At 43.4% G+C, this 24,251-nt stretch overlaps 1 protein-coding gene across 7 annotated transcripts in view; it reads right to left on the bottom strand.

Annotated features, from left to right (window-relative positions):
- Positions 1-24,251, bottom strand: part of eif4g3b (eukaryotic translation initiation factor 4 gamma, 3b) — a 123,177-nt gene that overhangs the window by 16,594 nt on the left and 82,332 nt on the right. For 6 of the 7 annotated variants that reach the window (XM_060938257.1, XM_060938260.1, XM_060938261.1 and 3 more), the window contains 12 exons: positions 20,900-20,987; positions 19,466-20,233; positions 19,299-19,378; positions 14,671-14,887; positions 14,455-14,579; positions 14,242-14,361; positions 6,710-6,865; positions 6,382-6,579; positions 5,965-6,111; positions 3,759-3,995; positions 322-426; positions 90-225 (listed from right to left, as the gene is read on the bottom strand). In XM_060938257.1, coding sequence (XP_060794240.1) covers positions 90-225; positions 322-426; positions 3,759-3,995; positions 5,965-6,111; positions 6,382-6,579; positions 6,710-6,865; positions 14,242-14,361; positions 14,455-14,579; positions 14,671-14,887; positions 19,299-19,378; positions 19,466-20,233; positions 20,900-20,987 — 2,377 coding nt within the window. The remainder of the gene's footprint in view (positions 1-89; positions 226-321; positions 427-3,758; positions 3,996-5,964; positions 6,112-6,381; positions 6,580-6,709; positions 6,866-14,241; positions 14,362-14,454; positions 14,580-14,670; positions 14,888-19,298; positions 19,379-19,465; positions 20,234-20,899; positions 20,988-24,251) is intronic. The other variant, XM_060938258.1, reaches the window with a different exon arrangement.

Below are 24,251 nucleotides of genomic sequence, written 5' to 3'. Positions count from 1 at the left end.
GGTGCATTGAAGTGCTATATAACATATCACAGAGAAAGGGGACTAAGCTGTAAAGAGGATTAGCCTATAGCGCATATGCCCTCTCTGACCTGGTCTCCTCTTGTCCTTGGATAGCAGCTGTTGATGAACTTTCCTCTGTTCTTCCTGCTCCTCGATTTTGGCCTCCTTGTGGATCTGCTCAATGGTCTTGGGCCCCAGATCGGCTCTCCGCGATACCCAATTGTGCTGAAACAAGAAACACCATGCATATCTAGTTATTTCTAATCATTTTCATATGTACTGCTGTTAAACATAAGCACACAAATGGACAAATTCACTAACCAGGCGGAGGTCAATTACGTCCTGGAGCATGAAGCGAATGCGTGATGAAGTTTTCCTCTCCTTCACTATTTTTTCCATCTGGTTAAAGTACTGATCCATTCGTGGCTAATGGAAAGAGGAGGAGATCAGACAACAGTAGTGCTCCAACACCTATATCCTGCTGACAGTGTTTTATATAAGGTGTTTTGTCGCTACTCTGGAGTTCCAGTAAAGTCCTCAGTTAAATTTTTTGGGAAATCATGGTCAGTAGAAGCCATTTACAGGTCTTATGAGAATACAGCTTCCAGACGCATGCAAGTTTTCAAAAGCAGCTCAGCAGAGTTATGGAGTCATTTACATTATCATCACTTACACTTGGCACAGCTAGTTCCAACATTAAACAGCAGGAGACAGACTTTGAGTAATACAGCTATGGCAAGTTCTCCAAACCTCTTTAGACTGGTCTATAAACCATAAGAAAGTGCTCATTTAACACAGTCGGTTCAAGGCCCCATCCCATACTTCACACAGAGTTATATTGACATTGTGGATAGCGATTTTTTTTCTGAAATGCCTGTTATAACGGGTCCAAGTACATATGACTACATTAAACTAAGATATTGCAGTTTATTTTTTAAAAATAAATAAATAAAATGGCGGCACGGTGGTGTAGTGGTTAGCGCTGTCGCCTCACAGCAAGAAGGTCCGGGTTCGAGCCCCGTGGCCGGCGAGGGCCTTTCTGTGCGGAGTTTGCATGTTCTCCCCGTGTCCGTGTGGGTTTCCTCCGGGTGCTCCGGTTTCCCCCACAGTCCAAAGACATGCAGGTTAGGTTAACTGGTGACTCTAAATTGACCGTAGGTGTGAATGTGAGTCTGTGTTTATGTGTCAGCCCTGTGATGACCTGGCGACTTGTCCAGGGTGTACCCCGCCTTTCACCCGTAGTCAGCTGGGATAGGCTCCAGCTTGCCTGCGACCCTGTAGAACAGGATAAAGCGGCTAGAGATAATGAGATGAGATGAGAATAAATAAAATAATGTTGCATGATTATTTGCAAAAAAACACTTCTGGGCTTCTTTCCCCACACCGACAGCCATGATCCATGTTACACTGCCTCAGTTTGCAAAGTATTCTGGGAGCTTTATTCTACCACTCTGTTTGTAGTCTGGATCTGAAAATGCTCCATTTGGAGGGATAGATGACCACTACCCTTTAATTCCCAAAAGAACTGCCCTATCCTACGCAGCAGTGCACAAAACGGAGGGGTAGGGCCAAGTGGTAGGAGTAAAGGGGGGAGGGGGATTGGGATTCAGCCAAAAATGAAGTGCTGCTTGTGTAACACACTGTTTTGTAAAGGTTTCATGTCACCAAGTTAAAACCCAACAAGTTCACTAAACCACACACAAACTTTATTACTACTGCTGCTAAATCCTAGCTCATACATGGACAATGGTACAGCATGCTAACTGTACCAAACATGACTATTTTCTTCTACATTTACCATGTGTGGTCCCCCCACACACACACAATTTATGTATAGCTCTTTTCAAACTGTAAACTATCTGGAGACACAGCAGTAATGTGGTCATGATATTGGAAATGCTTAAACCTGGGAAAAGCTATTATTTCAAATCTTGCATAAGAACAAATAAAATCAGGTATGCAAAATAACCAAACTCTCGCGGTTACCAGAGGCCGAGCCCCCCACTGTAACCCTAGCTATGTAATAGGCGAGAGGCCGAGGGCTACGGAAACGGAGATCGGCACCGCCCTATGCGCCACATGGCGTGGGAAGGACTTTGATTTGATGTAAAATACACAATTATCAAAAAGAATCATGATTAATTCATAACTGCCAGAATTACACCAAAAAGTGGACTCGATCCATAATCCGAATGGCACATTAGTGCATCTCAAAAAATTAGAATATTGTGAAAAAGTTCAATATTTTCCGTCAGTTATTTAAGAAAGTGAAAATGTTATACATTATAATAGACTCATTACACATAAACTAAAACGTTTCAAGCATTTTTCTATTTTAATCAGTTTGGCATACAGTACAAAAAAAAATCTCAAAATATTAGAATTTTTCATTTCGAGTTTGAGTAAAACAGTATGAACACAGTGTATCTCTCGGTCTAGTTCAGTACACACAACCACAATCATGGGGAAGACTGCTGACTTGACTGTTGTCCAGAAGATGATCACTGATGCCCTCCACAAGGAGGGTAAGCCACAAAAGGTCATTGCTGAAAAGGGTGGCTGGAAAAGGTGCACAAGCAACAGGGATGGCCGCAGTCTTGAGAGGATTGTCAAGAAAAGTTGATTCAAGAACTTGGGAGAGCTTCACAAGGAGTGGACTGAGGCTGGTGTCAGTGTATCTAGACCCATCACGAACAGACATCTTCAAGAAAGGGGATACAACTTTCGCATTCCTAATATCAAGCTACTCCTGAGCCAGAGACAATGTCAGAAGTGTCTTATCTGGGCTAAGGAGAGAAAGAAATGGACTGTTGCTCAGTGGTCCAAAGTCCTCTTTTCAGATGAAAGTACATTTTGCATTTAATTTAGAAATCACGGTTCTAGAGTCTGGAGGAAGAGTGGAGAGGCACAGAATCCAAGGTGTTTGAAGCCCAGTGTGAAGTTTCCACAGTCTGTGATGATTTGGGGTGCCATGTCATCTGCTGGTGTTGGTCCACTGTATTTTATCAAGTCCAAAGTCAACACAGCCATCTACCAGGAGATTTTAGAGCACTTCATGCTTCCATCTGCTGACGAGCTTTTTGGAGATGCTGATTTCCTTTTCCAGCAGGACTTAGCACCTACCCACACTGCCAAAACTACTACCAAATGGTTTGCTGACCATGATATTACTGTGTTTGATTGGCCAGCCAACTTGCCTGACCTGAACCCCATAGAGAATCTATGGGGTATTGTCAAGAGGAAGATGAGAAACACCCGGCCCAAAAATACAGATACGCTGAAGGCCACTATCAAAGCAACCTGGGCTTCAATAACACCTCAGCAGTGCCACAGACTGATCACCTCCATGCCACACCGCATTGATACAGTAATTCATGATAAAGGAGCCCCAACCAAGTATTGAGTGTATAAATGAATATACTTTTCAGAAGTTGGACATTTCTGTATTGTAAATCCTTTTTTGATTGATCTTAGGGAATATTCTAATAATTTGAGATACTGGATTTCTGATTTTCATGAGCTATAAGCCATAATAATCAAAATTAAAACAAAAAAGGCTTTAAATATTTCACTTTACATGTAATTAATATAGAATATATGAAAATTTACCTTTTTGAATTAAATTATGAAAAAAGGAACTTTTTCATGGTATTCTAATTTTTTTAGATGCACTAGTAGTGCATAACTCTTGCACGACAGCAACTGTAACAACCTCAAACAATGAAAATCTTCGAAAAATCTGGCTCTCTTTGTTCTACCTTGGCCTTCTCGAAGTCCAGATCTTTGCCGATGGTCGTGAGGAGTCTGCAGAGGCACTCGAGACTTTCCTCGTCATGGTTCTTCAACAGTTTCACCACGCAGTCATGCATAATGGCCTCAGTCAACATTCGCAGCTTAAACAGCTCCCCTATAAACTTGATGTTACCGATGGACCTTCTGCGGGCTTTGTCCTTAGCCTCCTCAAGCTCCTCCTGTAGCCGCTCGCGCTCACTGGCCTGAGTGGTAAATCAGAGTCAAAAATAAAATAAAATTTGAGCCACTTCATTAACAGGGTTTCCCCAGGTTTGACCACCATAAATTTAAGACTTTTTTAAGACCTTTTTAAGACCACTTAAATGAGAATTAAGACCTACATCGCACCCATTATGCGGTCGTAGAACACTAGATCAAATTCCCAATAATGACAAATGTTTCAAGTAAAAATACTTTTATATACTTAAGTCATTAAGTGTATTGCTTGTCGAATCTTCACATTCAAGACAAGCAAGACCGAATTTTGTTATGTAAGACGTTTTGTTTTTTCCACAGGAGAATGTTGTAGCGACTTCCGAGTCTGGGAACATAGCCTTAAAGGAACAGTTCACCATACGTCCATAATGAAATATGCTCTTATCTGAATTGAGACGAGCTGCTCCGTACCTCTCCGAGCTTTGCGCGACCTCCCAGTCAGTCAGACGCAGTCAGACGCGCTGTCACTCCTGTTAGCAATGTAGCTAGGCTCAGTATGGCCAATGGTATTTTTTGGGGCTGTAGTTAGATGCGACCAAACTCTTCCGCGTTTTTCCTGTTTACATAGGTTTATATGACCAGTGATATGAAACAAGTTCAGTTACACAAATTGAAACGTAGCGATTTTCTATGCTATGGAAAGTCCGCACTATAATGACAGGCGTACTAACACCTTCTGCACGCTTCGGCAGCGCATTGATACGGAGCTCAGATATCAATGCGCTGCCGAAGCGCGCAGAAGGTGTTAGTACGCCTGTCGTTATAGTGCGGACTTTCCATAGCATAGAAAATCGCTACGTTTCAATTTGTGTAACTGAACTTGTTTCATATCACTGGTCATATAAACCTATGTAAACAGGAAAAACGCGGAAGAGTTTGGTCGCATCTAACTACAGCCCCAAAAAATACCATTGGCCATGCTGAGCCTAGCTACATTGCTAACAGGAGTGACAGCGCGTCTGACTGACTGGGAGGTCGCGCAAAGCTCGGAGAGGTACGGAGCAGCTCGTCTCAATTCAGATAAGAGCATATTTCATTATGGAAGTACGGTGGACTGTTCCTTTAAAGAGTTCGCTTATGCCCTCATTCGAGCTGTACGAGTGGTGTTCCGTAATTGTTTTTAAAATCCAGAGCACCTCTGCCCGAAGTGTCGGGGTTCCACCGACACCAATCATGCCACTGCTCGGCCCTTGTGTTGCTGCTAGCCTTGCCGATGATGTCGGGCTTGGCTGATGCTGCTGACGTTCGACAGTGGTGCTAGTGCCAACTCCAGGTGCATTCGGAGATTGAACCGTGCAGAACTGAGCGATGGGCTGGTGGCGGTGGAGGGCAGATGTAATGTGCTTTGAGCTCTTCATGTGAGACTCTAAAGCGAAATGACCTATAGTGGACAACTTGAAGGTCTTTCGACAAACACAGCATCTTGCTTCAACGCCACTTCCAGGAACCTCCCTCACCCAATCACGATATCTTTCATCTGAAAGCCACTGCTGTTTAAAACGACACTTCCCCATGCTGCGATTCACGGAGTCTCCTCTCCACCACGGACTCCGACGATTGCGCCGGCACGAAAGTGTATCAATATTGTTTCTTTCTTTGAGCATACTCCAAGAAATTCACTGATGTTACGCAAAACCCACGTTTTCACATTGTAGAATAGTATGAGTAAATTTAAGACCTTTGTTTAAAAAATTAAGACTTGGGCAAAGCAATTTAAGACTTTAAGACTTTTAAGACCCCGCGGCTACCATGATTAAAATCAATCCATGTGCTGGAGGAATAAACATTTCACAAGTCACATACCAAAGACAAATTCTGCAGAGGGACCAGTTCAAGCCTGATAACAGATTATCTACTTGAAGCATCATTTGCAATTTCAGCAGCTTTTTTGAAATCTGAGAGATATGTAAATTGAAAAAAATGGAAAGAAAGCCTCTTGAGAGGAACTGCGCTTACTGAAGCAGCTGCTTCCAGTTCCCGCTGTTTCTTTTCAAAGACATCGTCGTTCACTTTGTCCTTCTCAAACTCTTTCTGACAGCGGTTTAGCAGCAGCTTTCGGAAATTCACAGTGCTAGTGGGCTTGTCTGCCATGGGCACTTTTAACTAGACAAAAAAAAAAAAAAAATCAATCAATAATAATAAAATTAATGCTGCTACTACTCCTACTACTACTAATAATAATACATTCATAGTTATCACAACTAAGGTTAAATGCACAAGAAACCAAACTCTGGAATAAAACTCCAGTCTAATTTACAGTTTCAGCACGCCTTATTCGCAGACATTAATTGTAACTGAACCACAAACTGCACTGGAGTGGTTGGTAGCACACAAAATAGCAGCAGCAATAAAGTGGTGTAACATGTTACTTACCGTAGCCAGACAGCTACACATATTGCCATACGCCACAGAGAAGCTGGGCTCATCAATGGCTTTCTCAAAAACCAGGTCGATGACCCCTTTAAGGCGCTCCTCTGTGTCGATGGTGAGGTCTGTCACTTGCTTCAGCAGCTGACTAAACATCTGTGGCGTTAGTTTGTTAAGAATACTGCGCACCTTCCGGAAAAGCTCCTGAAGAACACACACACACGGAAAACATGACATGACTGCATCCAAGGCAATATCTGCATTCATCAGATTACTTATTCCAAGTGGAGCAAATGCAGAGTAATGCACCACCCTGTGTAGTTAATGCACCAACCTGAGTTTTCTGGGTCTCGGGGTCCTCTGTGGTGTTTTCTCTCTTCATGCCAGGCTTCCAGGCATTCTCAGCCTTCTTCAGCTGTACCTCATCGTTCACAGACACGTTCATGATGATCTTGCGGGGAGGAGGCCGTCTCAGACTTACATTCAGTAGCTAAAAGGACACGTATGGCAATTATGGCTAAGCATAAAATATTCTGTGTATTAGCGAGCGGCAACCCATTGTGGTCTAAAACAAAATACATGTGTATCAATGAGAATGGCGATGAGAGCGTAGTGAAGATGCAAGGAGTAGACGCAAAGAAAGTTGGTGAATTCAAGTACCTGGGGTCAACTGTGCAGGAAAATGAGGGCTGCGATAGTGAGGTGAGAAAGAGAGTGCAGGCAGGGTGGAGCAGTCGGAGAAGGATTTCGGGAGTCATTTGTGATCGGAAAGTCCCAGCAAAAGTGAAAGGTAAGATGTATAAGACAGTAGTGAGACCAGCTGTGATGTATGGATTGGAGACCGTACCCTTAAAGTGCCATTCCACCATTGGATGTATTCTTTGGCGTAAAATACAATATATTTTATGACATGACTAGACAGAGAAATCTTTTAGCTTCAAAATGATATATCAAACATAATTTTTTGACAACGACAAGTATATTAATTTTGCGACCAAAGTCACCTACCCTTTTAATTTCCGCGTGGTAGTGAAACGTGATGTCATCGGCAGGTTCCCCTTTTTGTGTACCACGTCACGTGTGACGTGGCACAGATTATCAGCAATGGCGGATAGAACGCGATTTCCACTTGTCGATTGCTGTGCCGATATTCACCATCGACTGTCTCCTTTGGGCATCACTTGCTATTTTCCTTCGCTTCTTTTCCGAAGCTGACAATCGCGTTCTGTCCGCCATTGCTGATAATCTGTGCCACGTCCAAGAAGGGGAGCCTGCCGATGACATCATGTTTCACTGCCGCGCGGAAATTAAAAGGGTAGGTGACTTTGGTTGCAAAATTAATATACTTGTCGTTGTCAAAAAATTATGTTCGATATATCATTTTGAAGCTAAAAGATTTCTCTGTCTAGTCATGTTGTCATAAAATATATTGTATTTTATGCCAAAAAAATACATCCAATGGTGGAATGGCACTTTAACGAAGAGACAGGAGGTAGAGTTGGAGGTGGCGGAGTTGAGGATGTTAAGGTTTGCGATGGGAGGTTGGACAGGATAAAGAACAAGCACATCAGAGGGACAGTACATGTGGAGAGCTTGGGAATGAAGCTAAGAGAGATGAGACTGAGATGGTATGGGCACATCCTGAGAAGAGATGCAGAGCATGTGGGAAGGAGAATGTTGAGGATGGAGCTGCCAGGCAAATGAAAACGAGGAAGGCCAAAGAGGAGATACATGGATGTGGTGAGAGAGGACATGAAAGTGGTAGGTCTGGGAGAGAAAAGGATGCTGAAGACAGGGAGCAATGGAGACGAAAGATCCGTTGTGGTGACCCCTAATCGGGAGCAGCCAAAAGAAGAAGAATCCATTGTGGTCTAGTACTTGAAGAAACACGTACAAAAATTATTATTAAGTAACTGATGACTTCATTTAAAATAAAATATGTTAACCGTCTGATACATGCATGGCATTCGTTAATAACAAGAGGTCTCTTTTTAGGAAAAAACAAATAAAATGTAATGGCGTCATAAGTACTGGAAATACTGCAAGACAGTCTGCTGTCTTTCTATATTGTATATACTGCACTCCAGGCCTAATAGAACAATAAGGGTTGTGTGGCAGGCATGCCTTTAAGTCAGCTTGCTAAGTGACAGCAGAGACCGAATGAGTAGAGACAGACCACTGCTTAAAATATGAATGGAGCAGTGAGTACCACTCAACATGGCTGATATATTACATAAGCCTTGCCGCTCAGCAAAAAGAACCACATTGTTAACTTCCATTTCAAATTGGTGTGTTTGTAACGTAACTTTTTAATTCGAGTAGACAGGAACCTTTTTTTTTTAATTTAAACAACTGAAAATAACTGCCTGGGAGCATTACCAATTTGGCTGTAGCGCGGACAGAATTTACTGACAGCGTAGTGTAATGCTAATTTTAACTATTTTAACGGTGTCTAATAAAATTTACACTCAACATTCTACATTCAACAAGACTAAGGTGGTGTTTACATTAGACCGTATCCGTCTTGTTTTCGTTGCGGATGCACTGTCCGTTCACATTAAAACGCCGGGAAACGACTCCACAGGCGGAACAGTTTGAATCCGCCAGGGCCCACGTATTCAACCCAGTTCATATCTGGTCCGGTGCTGTGTAAACATTGAGATACGAGGAAACACAGTGCTGAGCTCTAGCTGACGTCGTCATTGGACAACGTCACGGTGACATCCACCTTCCTGATTCGCTGGCGTTGTTCATGCCACGTTGGTCATGTGACGCGACTGCTGAAAAACGGCGCGGACTTCACTTCCTGCTATTGTTTCCGCCTTGTATCACCTTTTTGTTTTTCATTAAAGAGTATAAAAGTAGGGCGGCACGGTGGTGTAGTGGTTAGTGCTGTCGCCTCACAGCAAGAAGGTCCTGGGTTCGAGCCCCGGGGCCGGCGAGGGCCTTTCTGTGTGGAGTTTGCATGTTCTCCCCATGTCCGCGTGGGTTTCCTCCGGGTGCTCCGGTTTCCCCCACAGTCCAAAGACATGCAGGTTAGGTTAACTGGTGACTCTAAATTGACCGTAGGTGTGAATGTGAGTGTGAATGGTTGTCTGTGTCTATGTGTCAGCCCTGTGATGACCTGGCGACTTGTCCAGGGTGTACCCCGCCTTTCGCCCGTAGTCAGCTGGGATAGGCTCCAGCTTGCCTGCGACCCTGCAGAACAGGATAAAGCGGCTAGAGATAATGAGATGAGTATAAAAGTATGAATATAATGCTTTGCCATTCTTAATGTTGTTCATGGTAAGATGCAAATACTGCCCATTGTGTAGTTATGATTGTCTTTAGGCTTGCCATCCTTCCACTTGCAAGTGGTGAGTGACTTGCGCATGCCCGATATGCACTGGGATCTCACACACAGCGGCTCAGTCCCGAATCACTGCTCGTGCGCTTCACTCGCGTGCTCTGTGAGCTGCGCAGGGCCGGAGTGCGCACCCTCCAGAGGGCACTCGCTGTTCAGGGCAGAGTGATTTGGAGTGCAGCTGCTGAGGAGGAAGCGCTGAGCCGCACTGACACATTTCAACTTACGTGCCGTCTAATTAGTCATGTGATTAGCGTATCCGTGTATTGGCGTTGCTGTGTACACGCGAATCGTTTTAAAAACGTTAATCTGATGATCCGCTGATACGGTCTAATGTAAACACCACCTAAAATATTGGCACACTAGGCACTGTTTGGGCTGCTCACCACTATTTTTACACTAGCTTTTCTCATGATGTATCCTTGACTTGCAAGTGACGTCAAAGCAAAATAGAACCCCGGATGTCGGCCATGTTGGTGGACATACAAATGCGGGGTCAAGCGACATTCCATACCAAGCACAGTCATGCGTGCGCAACTCTCTGTTTTTCCACAAACGTTCTTTTATCTATGCCATATCTTTGTGCTGTATATGGTTGTGGTCATAACAGCACTCGTGACCGTGGCACGTTCCGATTTTTTTTAGAATTCCATCTGTGATTCGGAAAGAGGAGACGAGCACGGCTGAACAACGTCGGCAGGGCTGATCTAACCGAGGCTAAAACCAAAACAGCTCGTGTTTGCAGTGATCATTTTATCTCAGGTGAGATTCAGAAGCTCTCTCGATAATTTTATTTCGTGTTGCTAGAATTTTGCTATAAAATGAGCGCCCTCTTGTCGTGGTTCACTCGGTCGTTGCTATCATTTTAACACGTGTATTACCATTTTGCTTCTAGGAGCGCCAGCAAAATTGTACTTGAAATAAATGGAGATGTGATTTGTGAGCCATAAAGCTAGAGACTTGTCAAAATTTCGCACTTGGTTTACACACAGAAGTAAACTAAATGCAAAAGCAGCCCTAACTTACCCTTGCAAGTACAACTGCTTTGTCATCGTTGACTGGTTTCATTAATAAGGTATTTACCCATTCAGAGACAAAGAAGTTATTGGCTTCCATGGACTTATAAGCCTTCATTTGAGATTTGTCGACCCACCAAATCTGCCAAACCAGATAGAACGCGATATCGGAGTACTCGATGGTCGGTAGAAGCGTCTTATCTTCAGAAAAGTCGCATCTCATCTCATTATCTGTAGCCGCTTTATCCTGTTCTACAGGGTCGCAGGCAAGCTGGAGCCTATCCCAGCTGACTACGGGCGAAAGGCGGGGTACACCCTGGACAAGTCGCCAGGTCATCGCAGGGCTGACACATAGACACAGACAACCATTCACACCTACGGTCAATTTAGAGTCACCAGTTAACCTAACCTGCATGTCTTTGGACTGTGGGGGAAACCGGAGCACCCGGAGGAAACCCACGTGGACACGGGGAGAACATGCAAACTCCACACAGAAAGGCCCTCACCGGCCACGGGGCTCGAACCCGGACCTTCTTGCTGTGAGGCGACAGCACTAACCACTACACCACCGTGCCGTGACCCAAAATATAAAAATGGGAAAAAGTTTTGTAGCAGGTTATGATTATAATGTATGTCTATGGCATAGCACAGTCACCATTACTTCATCGAGCAAACTATAGATGACTTGCAACCACGTGATCAAAATGTGCTATGTCGTGATCTTCGCTTGACCGTTCAAATCCTGGTAATACTGGGAAAATTCAGGATTGTTTACAGACACGCTTTCAGCGGCTGCCGTCCTAGGCACGGAGCATTTTTGTTTGCATTTTTTGCAAATTCGATAAATAAAAACTTTATACAGAACATCTGACAAAATAATTTCCACTTAGAATGTGAACAAACCAGCGAAATGACAGTAGCATTTTGTGAAAAAATGCGATAATTTTTGAAAAAAAGAGATATGATCATTAAATACTTTTATTCCATATTTTGTTGCTAGTTTTGTATTTTTGTGCATTTTATTTTTGAGTAGAGTTTTTATTTCGTCCTCAGTTGGTTCAGCAACACACTCCACCTTTTTTTTCCTCTCTAGTCATGATATATGAGTGGACATTGGAGTAGTAGAGTAGCCAATCAGAGTGCATGATTGCTCATATGCAGTGAATATGGATAGAATAAATCCAGAATATACCATGACTGACTCACACTATATACTATATATATGATTATTTATTTATTTTTTTTGACATCACGAGATACAATCCCGATTCCAAAAAAGTTGGGACAAAGTACAAATTGTAAATAAAAACGGAATGCAATAATTTACAAATCTCAAAAACTGATATTGTATTCACAATAGAACATAGACAACATATCAAATGTCGAAAGTGAGACATTTTGAAATTTCATGACAGCAACACATCTCAAAAAAGTTGGGACAGGGGCAATAAGAGGCTGGAAAAGTTAAAGGTACAAAAAAGGAACAGCTGGAGGACCAAATTGCAACTCATTAGGTCAATTGGCAATAGGTCATTAACATGACTGGGTATAAAAAGAGCATCTTGGAGTGGCAGCGGCTCTCAGAAGTAAAGATGGGAAGAGGATCACCAATCCCCCTAATTCTGCGCCGACAAATGGTGGAGCAATATCAGAAAGGAGTTCGACAGTGTAAAATTGCAAAGAGTTTGAACATATCATCTACAGTGCATAATATCATCGAAAGATTCAGAGAATCTGGAAGAATCTCTGTGCGTAAGGGTCAAGGCCGGAAAACCATACTGGGTGCCCGTGATCTTCGGGCCCTTAGACGGCACTGCATCACATACAGGCATGCTTCTGTATTGGAAATCACAAAATGGGCTCAGGAATATTTCCAGAGAACATTATCTGTGAACACAATTCACCGTGCCATCCGCCGTTGCCAACTAAAACTCTATAGTTCAAAGAAGCAGCCGTATCTAAACATGATCCAGAAGCGCAGACGTCTTCTCTGGGCCAAGGCTCATTTAAAATGGACTGTGGCAAAGTGGAAAACTGTTCTGTGGCCAGACGAATCAAAATGTGAAGTTCTTTATGGAAATCAGGGACGCCGTGTCATTCGGACTAAAGAGGAGAAGGACGACCCAAGTTATCATCAGCGCTCAGTTCAGAAGCCTGCATCTCTGATGGTATGGGGTTGCATTAGTGCGTGTGGCATGGGCAGCTTACACATCTGGAAAGACACCATCAATGCTGAAAGGTATATCCAGGTTCTAGAGCAACATATGCTCCCATCCAGACGACGTCTCTTTCAGGGAAGACCTTGCATTTTCCAACATGACAATGCCAAACCACATACTGCATCAATTACAGCATCATGGCTGCGTAGAAGAAGGGTCCGGGTACTGAACTGGCCAGCCTGCAGTCCAGATCTTTCACCCATAGAAAACATTTGGCGCATCATAAAACGGAAGATACGACAAAAAAGACCTAAGACAGTTGAGCAACTAGAATCCTACATTAGACAAGAATGGGTTAACATTCCTATCCCTAAACTTGAGCAACTTGTCTCCTCAGTCCCCAGACGTTTACAGACTGTTGTAAAGAGAAAAGGGGATGTCTCACAGTGGGAAACATGGCCTTGTCCCAACTTTTTTGAGATGTGTTGTTGTCATGAAATTTAAAATCACCTAATTTTTCTCTTTAAATGATACATTTTCTCAGTTTAAACATTTGATATGTCATCTATGTTCTATTCTGAATAAAATAAGGAATTTTGAAACTTCCACATCATTGCATTCCGTTTTTATTTACAATTTGTACTTTGTCCCAACTTTTTTTGGAATCGGGGTTGTACATTGCTTAATCAGTGATGGAACTATTTTATGTCACGTGAGCCATCCTTGGCCAGTCCCTGCACGGGAATTTTTTTGATGAGGGATATTATATTACAATTTATTATATATTACAAATATTAAAATACACAGTTTTACGCACACCCTAGACCTCATTTCCACAACCAGGTCCAGTCTGGAGGATTTATGGCACAGAAATACTGTTTCATCCAGTGAGAACAGAAGCGGGAGTTTCCGATAGCTAGCTATAACTCCCAGAGACTCCAAGTCTTCAGCTGGTCAGTCAGCAGCAAAATGAAACTAACAAATTAGTTCAGAAACGTCAATGGCAACACACCCTGTTTCCTTTTTCAAAATAAAGGTATGGTGATCTATCCACAAGCACACAGTATTATCTCATGAATAAAGCTTATACTATTAGCAGATAGGTCTTAAAAAAAAAAAGCCCCGCTACAGGAAAACTCTGACAGGCTAGCAGCGGCCGCTATGGTGTCTAGAGGGTTAAAAAAAATCAATTTGCAAATTCTGGGTGGTATCTTGCCAATCAGTTAGGTTACCATATACCAAGCACTTGATTACTTAGATGTACTCATCACTAACATTTCTCACGGTCAACACAACACGCTCATTTTTGCAAGGAAAAAAGGGAGAGGAGGAAGAAGTAGAAACTCACCGGTGCTCCTCTCCCTGCAGGAATCAGCCTACTAAAGTCTGCAAAGGCTGGGGTGAAGTCTGGACCTCTGGAAATGAGCCCCCGTGGGTCCGGCCGCAGGGGCAGCTTATTTTGGTTTATCTGTAAAAGCAGGGAGTTAAGGAACAATCTGTCAAAACACCTTCACGATACAGTTTTGAAGTTTCAATAAAGCCCGTGTCTAAGGAGGTTTACCTTGTCCAGTACCACATCAGATATGGGTGGAAGACCCTCTGGCTTCTGCACACAGGCTGGCATGAACTGAAAGCCCAACAGAAAGTCTCGATTGTATTGCCTCTTCCCGTTCTTCAGCTCCGGCTCTGAGGAAAGAAGTGAGCAAAAGCAGAGGTGAAAAGTAGGGGGAAAAAAAATAATTCTTCAGTGCACCATTTCAGAAGAAGTGGGCCTCACTCTGAATTGTGTTGCTGTTGGACTCCTCGAGTGCAGCTGTGAGGACTCCATCACTGCTTTCAGCCTCAGAGCTGTGCTCGGGTCCGTTCTTCAGCGGCTCCGTTTCCTGCTCTCCGTTCTCTTCTCCTGGTGTTTCTGCTGAAGCCCGATATTCCACAGCCACAGGCAACGGGCTGGAATTCTCCACTGTAGCTTCTACAGCTGGCTCCAGCTTATCCTAACACACACACAGGCAAACTAAGATTACCTGTATTGGAATAAAACCATCTGGGATGACCAAGTTCTAGTCTAAAGCCTGGTTCCACATCTCCATTTGAGTTGAGGGATAGCATTTATCTAAAAACATAGTTAATTAAAGGAGTACTCCAGCGTTTTCAACCCAGTCTCTACCAACAGCATCTGCAGAAAAACCCAACCTTCTCCAACAACACACCACAAACCCCACCACCTAACTAACCCAGTTCTGGGAGACGAGCAGAAAACTTGTTTACTACAAACTCTATACTAATGAACGTCAAAGGGCAGTTGTGGGGGAAGTTTAAATAGATGTGAAAGTTTTTTGTTTCTTTTTTCGTAAAGCATTTCCATGAGTCGCTAAAAGTTAATTGCACATTCAAGTCATTTCTGAAAGGACGGATTTGTGGTTTTGAGCAGCCAGCGTAGTCAACATTGCTGAACAAACACAAAAGCGCCTTTCTTTCTGCCCAAATAATAAGTTATTTTCTCTGTATTGCTCTGGAGTTTATGTTCACAATACAACATAAAGCTAATTAAAGAAATGCTATAGATAATAATTTATAGAAATTAAAACCAAAAGGTGGGAGAAAGTGAGTAGACAGATAAAAACAAAAAGCCACTTCTGGCAATACTTGAATGCAGAGAACAGCGCTGCCATGGTGTGTAACACTTTAGTGTAGCGGCTAACATGAAATTTTCACCAGAATATTTCACTTGGTGAGCAAAGCATGAAAATTGGCACACATGTAGATCAAACCCATACTGTTTCCAAAACAATCGTTGGCCATCGCGATTTCCGCCATTTTAAAGATGGCCGCCGCAGTTTTCAAAATGGCATCATTTTCAACAACCAAATTTCCGAAATATGGACATACATCTTTATCGTGGTCGTTTTTTTGGCTGGATTTTCACAATTTTAATGTAGAAGGCTTTGGTTATTATGTGAGTGAAGTTATAATGACTATTCTTTCAAAATAATTCAACCTGGATCAAAACTGTCCAGGAGCATGATAAAAGTTTGATTCAAAAGGGCAACTAAGAAACTGTTGTTTTATATTCTCAAAAGAGTAAATTGCAAACACTACCAGGGCACAATGGTGCAATTTACTGCCGTTAAACTCGGCATGGGGTTCAGTGTAAGCTTTGTTCATTATTGATACAAAGTCTCCCAAATACATTACGATCCGCCCCGTATATACAGGTCGTGATGTCGTATCCGAATTGACACCCTGTACTCACGAAGAGGCCGATACTAGGATGTTTCTGCATGCAAAGCATGCAGCGATTAGTGGTTGTAACTCCGTCAATATCGTTTCCTCCAACACACATGTTGTTGTAATCAGGGATGTGATTTGGGGCTGGTGAAATTATCTGAAAATTTTAGGCGGGGGTCTGGGGGCCGCAGGCCCCCAGCTGGTCCAGGGCAGCGCCCTGGTGGGGGGACAAGGGGGGAAGCCCCCCGAAGCTCCTGGGTTTTGGGGTTTTCTGACTTAAAAATTGTACTAAAATGGCAAGCAAAACACACAAGAAAAAAAACTTGTCATGATTAACAAATTCAAGCCAATTTAATGGTCAACATGCAACTCTGACACACACACTCACTCACTGACTCACACTCACACCCCCCCCCAAAAGAACCAGCGCGAGCAGGGCCCGCTAGCCCCGCGCCTTGGGACGTCATTCGCCCCGAGGCGAGCCGCGGCGCTCCGCTTAGGTTTCGTTTCTATCCCGGGCTCCAGCCCGACTTTGGACGCTCGTAGCTCGGGCAGAGGAGGTCCCAGTATCCCCAAACTTGACAGCCAGAGACCTCTGCCCTCTCCCCAAAGAACGAAATCGCTGAACAAATGTCTCACAGTCTTATGTCCAACGTCTGTAGCAACCTCCTTCTCCAACCATTCCCAGCGGAACTTGTTTTTCACTATTCTGTCGATTTCTTTAACTCGATTTGCATCTTTACGCTCGATCACGGAGGCTGCCATCTTTCAACTCTTTGTTTGAAGCGAGCTTACGTACAGCTAACAAGCGCGTTCATTGGTTGTTACAGAGCGATGGGCCAATCACGTACCTCGTTTCATCTCAATGACGTAATTGTGTAAATGACGTAATTACGTCAATGAGATGAAACGAGGTACGTGATTGGCCCATCGCTCTGTAACAACCAATGAACGCGCTCGCTTCAAACAAAGAGTTGAAAGATGGCAGCCTCCGTGATCGAGGCATAAAGATGCAAATCCGAGACTGCCATCTTTCAAACAAAGTCGGAACGAATAGGATACGAATGTGGATTTGAGGGAAAAATCGGAAACATTTTTTTTTTTCAAGTTTTGAGGTGAAAAAAGCGGAATTCCGCGAATTCGCGGAAAAATCACATCCCTGTGTAATTGGTGTGTCTGTGTTTGATGATTTGGGTTTAGAACAGTTATGGATAACATTCGGAAAAGGGAAAGATATGAGATGGTTACCAATTCATACCACTGTAGCCAACCTGGGTCCAAGATCAAAGGCATTGCCTTTTTTCCATGCATTCACGGGTTGTGATACTGTTTCCGCGTTTGCTGGAAAAGGGAAAAAGACAGCATGGCAGGCCTGGAATGTGTGTGACAACGCCACAGAAACGTTCCATAGTCTAAGCAAACCATGTGACTCTTTGACAGAGCAAGACGTTGATGTCATTGAGGAATTTGTCGTCATCATGTACGATCGGTCAAGCATTTCAACGAAAGTTAATGAGACTCGTCTTGATCTTTTTGCCCGCAAACAACGGCCTTATAACAACATCCCACCATCCAGAGCTGCCCTAGTCGAACACATCAGAAGATCAATTCTACAGGCTGGACACACATGGGGTCAGTCACTTTGTAAAACGCAGGACTTACCATCACCATCAAGTTGGGGTTGGACAAAAAATGATGGGGTTTGGGTGCCGTATTGGACGTCAGTAGCACCTATAACAGCATCATGTCAGGAACTGGTCAAGTGTGGATGTAGAATAAACTGTTCTGGCAACTGTAAATGCTTTAAATCAGGACTGTCTTGCACTGCTCTCTGTAGCTGTAACTGCTCAGATGATTAGATCCGCTGAGTCTTAGTGTAAATGGCTATTTATAAAAATTAAAAAAAAAAGTCTATTTCTGGAATGTCTTGCGCATGCGCAGTGCGTATTCACGTTAGTTTTGTACAAAATAACTACACTAAGCAACTTTAAAAACGCACATTGATAAAACTTGCTGAATTCGTGCTGAGTTTATCTCAAGAAGAAAAGAAATATATCACAATGGAAAAATAACTTCGTTCCGCCCGAATAAGTTCCAAATCTGTGCTCAAATCAGAATTTAAGGGAGTTGTACTCAATAACGTACAATATGACTCGGGTAGTCAATGACATGGACAGGCTTTAATTTTCAAACAAATTTTGCATACACTGTACACACACAATCTTGCCTATAAATACCCGGGGGAAATGATGGGAAAATTGTCATTATTGAAGATGCCACGCCTAAGCCAAAATCAACGTGAACAGGCCATCGGGATGTTGCGTGCCGGAAGTACACAGACAGAGGTCGCCCGGCACTTCGGTGTTCATCATTCGACCATTTCCCGTTTGAGTCAGCGTTACAGACAGACAGGGAGCACCAGGGATCGTCCACGCCCTGGTCAGCCTCGAGTCACGACGCCAGTTCAGGATCAGCACATCAGGCTAGCTCACCTCCGTGACAGATTCCTGACACCCTCAGTCACTGCTGCTGAGACCCCTGGACGACACAGACCCAGAATCTCCAGCATGACGGTCCGAACATAGACCAACTGTCACTTTGAATTTTTTTATTGTGAATTAATTCTTGAGTTTGACAATAAATGTCCTTTATCGATGTTTCAAGATGTGTGTGCATTACATACAATATAAATTTCAAATATATGCATGGATCTAAAGTGATATCGTGTTGAATTCCATTGTGCGTTTTTAAAGTTACTTAGTATATTATGGCTATGGGGAGTCATATTGAGGTAGATATTAGCAAAAGAAAAGAATTCAAATTAAAAATGGTACATATAATAATAAAACTAGTAGGCGAAAACTGTAAAAATGACACCATTTTGAAAATCATGGCAGCCATCTTGAAAATGGTGGAAACTTGAGTGGCCAACGATGATTTTTGGTCAGGTACATGCAGACAAAGTTTCATGCAAAATTTGGTGCTTTGCTCACCAAGTGAAATATTTTACCAGCTATCTGCTCCACTACCTACACATATCCGAATCTTAAAATTAGACAGAAGACACTAACATATTGGAGAACATTGGAGTACTCCTTTAATTTAGTCAATAAAATTATACAATTAATTTGTCCAATAAAAACTTAATGCAGGGCCAACAAGGTGTCCTCCACTCACCTCTCTATCAGGACACTGGGTCTGCTCCACGACAGCTTCCTCTTTTGGCTTTTTCCAGGTCTTTGGTACACTAGATGTAACTGCAGAAACGTAAAAAATAAAAACACACACTCCACAAACCTTTACGCTAACATCCTATTACAAAGTCTGAGGTATTTGGTATGTACCTTGACTTGAATTTTGTCTAAGGTTGGATTGTAATGTGGACTCCACTTTCTCTTCCAGGGCAACCTCTGCCTCTTTTCCAGCATCTCTGAGCTCTGGCCCAGGCGAGGCTGTCTGGGCTGGACTTGCCTCTACAGGGGTCTGGCCTGGATGAGTGAGACCTGGAGGTGGTGTGGGAACAGCAATAACAGCAGCGGTGGCAGCAGCAGCAGCGATGGCGGTGGGCAGGGAAGGAGTCATAGTGCCTGATGAAACAGTTTCCGAAACTGGAGGACTTGCAGCCTTCACATCCAAACTGTAGGTCTCTGGGACAGTACTGGGCTCTGTGGATGACTGAGACGGGGGCAGAAAATCGGAGTCATCATGAAGAGGAGGAGGAGGAGGAGGAGTGGTTTCTGTTTCAACCAGCCCATTGACTGCTTTCAGAGCCTGTGCTGCAGAAGCTGGCACCTCTGGTGGCACTTGCTCAGGCTCTGGTTTATCTGGCTCTGGTGTGACAGCTTGTGCAGGACTGGACTCTGCTGGAGGGGTGGGCTTTTCTGCTGCATCCACTGCTGAGATGGGCTTAGAGGGGCTGAGAGTGGGAACCGGGGCTGCTGCAATTACACACTGGGCCACTTCTGGGATTGAGGGTGGAAGCTCTGATTTCTCTGGGGGATGTGGGTCAGGGGCAGGGCTGCTGGGCTCTCGCCTTTGCCCGGGAGGCTCCACAGGGCGCAGTCCAGGTGAAGAAGACTTTAGTACAACACTTTCAAGCTTTGGCTTGTCATCTGTAGCCAGCATAGATAGAGAGAGGTAAAAAAAAAAAAAAAAAAATCACAGAAGAGACACTGCTAGTCAAAAACAAAAGCGTCAAGAGTCAAAATGGGGGGGGGGGGGGGGAATCAGCATCTTATTCTCATCTCATCTCATTATCTCTAGCCGCTTTATCCTTCTACAGGGTCGCAGGCAAGCTGGAGCCTATCCCAGCTGACTACGGGCGAAAGGCGGGGTACACCCTGGACAAGTCGCCAGGTCATCACAGGGCTGACACATAGACACAGACAACCATTCACACTCACATTCACACCTACGGTCAATTTAGAGTCACCAGTTAACCTAACCTGCATGTCTTTGGACTGTGGGGGAAACCGGAGCACCCGGAGGAAACCCACGCGGACACGGGGAGAACATGCAAACTCCGCACAGAAAGGCCCTCGCCGACCACGGGGCTCGAACCCGGACCTTCTTGCTGTGAGGCGACAGCGCCAACCACTACACCACCGTGCCGCCCATCTTATTCTTATTATATAAAATATGTATATAAAATATATAGGGACAATCATTGGGTCAGCAAAAAAGAAAATTAGGAAAGGAAGTGCAAGGTGTCTGGCTATTTGCAAGATGAATGGTCATGCATGTGAGGGGTGAAAAGGAACAGCAAGGAAGGGACTGACCTGGTTTCAAGTCGACAGGAGCAGGGAGGACCTGGGCACTGTCCACATTATAGATGACATGCCCATGTTCCACTACCTGGTTCAGCTGCTGGGATTTGAGGTAGAAAATGTGAGGATAATGAGGGTGTGGACATAAAAACTAGCAAAAGAGAAATAGAAAGAAGAAGGGAAACAAGATTGCACGCACGCGCACACACACACACGAGAAACATACATAGTGGAAGAGGGGAAATGGTAATACGGGCAGAAGCAGCACAAACAGAGAAGTGGGTAGAAAAAAAAAAAGAGTCATAGAGAAAGGGGGGAAAAAAGAAGGGACACAGCCACAAGAGGGTAAAAGCAAGAGACAAGCACCAGACATAAAATTGGAAAGGGAGGAGGAGGGGGTGTGACAAGACAAAGACACCACACACAAGGGTGGGGGTGGGTGGGTTGGGGGATTAGACAAACAGACAAGAAAAAAGTGGGGAAAGAGAGGAGAGACGAACACTGTTAACATTTAGGGAGAGAAGACACAAAGTAAGAGTTACAACGCAATAGTGAGAGTGTTCCCTTTACAGAGAGATTTCCCTCTGAATGGTTGTGAGTCTAAGCTTGTGCTGCATCATGATTACACAGCATTTGCTTGGGCTATCTCTGTATAGAGAACAGCATGGGAAATCAGAATGAGAGAAACAGCTGTGAGGCAGAACTAAGATGAAGGCAGATGGAAGGCAGAAGGCAAGTCAAATATCAAACAAACAAACCAAAAAGATATTTAAAAGTACAGTGGAGCGCCATTATAGCACAGGAGTTGGGATCCAAAGAATCCGAATTATAAAACGGTATGGAAAATTTGGCATGGCTCGAGTAGAAATTGCAAGAACTACGATCGTTTTGACCACGCTAATGACCTTTTTTTTTTTTTTTTTTTTAAATTGTTGACTGTCAAATACGTAATAACATTTTGCTGCCACTGTCTCAAATATTTTAATACTACACCGCCACTGATACAAATGATCATATAAATAAACAAGCATGCTCAGAGAGCACAATATCCCCTGCTGGCAACTAGGCCATAACTCTGGTAAGGGTAGTATCTCACTGGGCTGCGACAACCTGCGACACAACAATTGCGATAAAATATGCAAATTTTCACTTGGAATCACACTGAATTGATATTCGCATATTTTATCGCGATTGTTGTGTCGCCAACTAGTCGCAGCCCAGTGAGACACACTCGCACTTCCTGTCTCATGGAAACGGACTTGAGAAGGGTTTGTGACGGCTTTGCGATACCAGCGACGCATTTGCGGTTATTTTGAGAGAAATTTTGGTCGCACTAATTTTTCTGAACATGTTCAAAATTTCAGCGATGAAGGAGGGACACTTTGCGACTCATGTGAGGAAACTGCGAAGCCCCGCGAATGTTTCAAGACACTTTTGAAACTCTCTCGCGAATGATGTTCGCAATTTGTCGCAGCCCAGTGAGATACTGGCTTAAAATGCAACCGAACTGAACAAAATTACAATATGCGCTTTGCCGACATATAACAAAGAATCCTGTCAAGTTTCGTGAAATTTCTTCAAAAAATTCTGAGAGGAGATGATTTCAGAAGGTGAGTACCCTTCCCGGGACGGACATCGCCACGACATAATCCCCCTTCGGCCAGCGGGGGATAATAAAAATTGCGAGGGAAGTTGATTTCAGAAAGCAAGCACCGCTTGATGAAATTGCCAAAGTTTGTTAATAATCAAGGGCATAACTCTGGTAAAATTTGCCCAAATTAAACGAAATTTCAATATGCGTATAACGGTCATATAATAAAGCCTTTTGCCAAGTTGGGTGAAATTCCTCCACAAATTATGAGAGGAGTTGATCTCGGAAGAACGTACACGCTCATGAAATTATTAAAGTACAAGTTATTTAATCAAGGGTCAAAAACTCTGGTCAAATTTTCACAAACAAAATTAAATGTCAATATGCGTATTACTGTCATACAACAAGACCTTTTGCCAAGCTTTGAGAAAAATTGCGCCAAAAATTATCAGAGGAGTTGATGTCAGAAGGTAAGCACACCTTCATGAAACTGTGAAAGTACAAGGTTGTTAATCAAGGGCCACAACTCTGGTAAAATGCAACCGAATTGAACAAAATAACAATATGCGTACTACCGACATATAACAAGGCCTTTTGGCAAATTTGGTGAAATTCCTCCACAAATTGTGAGAGGAGTTGATTTCAGAAGGAAAACACACTCATGAAATTGTCAAATTATTATTTTGTTAAATCAAGGGCTGTAACTCTGGTAAAATGTGACCCAATTTAACAAATTTACAATGTGTGTAGTACCGACATATAACAAAGAATCCTGCCAAGTTTTGTGAGATTCCTCCAAAAATTCTGAGAGGAGTTGATTTCAGAAGGTGAGCACCCTTCCCGGAACGGACGGATGGACAGACGGACATCGCCATGACATAATCCCCCTTTAGGCCTTTTGGCCAGCGGGGTATAAAAACAATGGATGCTTATGCATGTTATTTAGAACATAAATAAATGTATTCTTTACAAAACTTGTTTTTTTTCTATAGCAACATCCTATGGTGGTAGAGAGATGTACGGTAAGTGCAGGAAGAGTTTGTTTAATCGGAAAACAAATCAGGCATACAACTCCAAAACGTGAGACAGGTTCAAAACACAGACAAGCAAAGGTCAAGCGAGGCACAAACGGACTAGATGAGCCAAAGACAAAAGCAGAATCCAAAATACGAGTCGAGAGCCAGAATAACAGTATAAAACATAAGGCTGGGTAAGGGTAATGCTTCATACACTACGTTCAGACTGCAACCTGAAACGACCCATATCCGATTTGTTGTGAAATGCGATTTTTTTGTTAGGCCGTTCACATTACCAATTATATGAGACTTGTATGCGATCTCCAATATGAACGGAAAACAACCCAAAAGTGTCCCGCATGCGCAAATTGACACGTAATAAGCACATCTACGTAATACGTAAACAAAAAAAAAGCGCACTCTTCAAGTTTGCAAGTAAAGCATGGAGATGAGGCGAGACCTGGCGATGTGGTTTTTGTGGCGGCGGCGGAACTCACACAATAATCTGATTAATGTGGGCAGCAGACTAATGAGACCGAAGGTGTCAAATTACTGGAAATTTCCAGAACAATCTTATAATCTTGTAATACAGGATGGTTTAACATCCAGGTCCCTACCAAATCCACCATTAGCTTCAGTGCTTAATTTGTAAAGTGGGAGGTCCCGGAGCGCAGAGGATGACTGGCTCCGGTGCAAAAAAAAAAAAGAATGGGGGGGCGCTTCTGGGCATGTATTGTAATAACACTGCAAATTAAGT

Source organism: Neoarius graeffei, chromosome 13 (assembly GCF_027579695.1).
Source record: "Neoarius graeffei isolate fNeoGra1 chromosome 13, fNeoGra1.pri, whole genome shotgun sequence".
Classification (NCBI taxonomy): domain Eukaryota; kingdom Metazoa; phylum Chordata; class Actinopteri; order Siluriformes; family Ariidae; genus Neoarius; species Neoarius graeffei.
The sequence above is the reverse complement of the archived record's forward strand: the minus strand, read 5'-3'. Positions and strand labels throughout refer to the sequence as shown.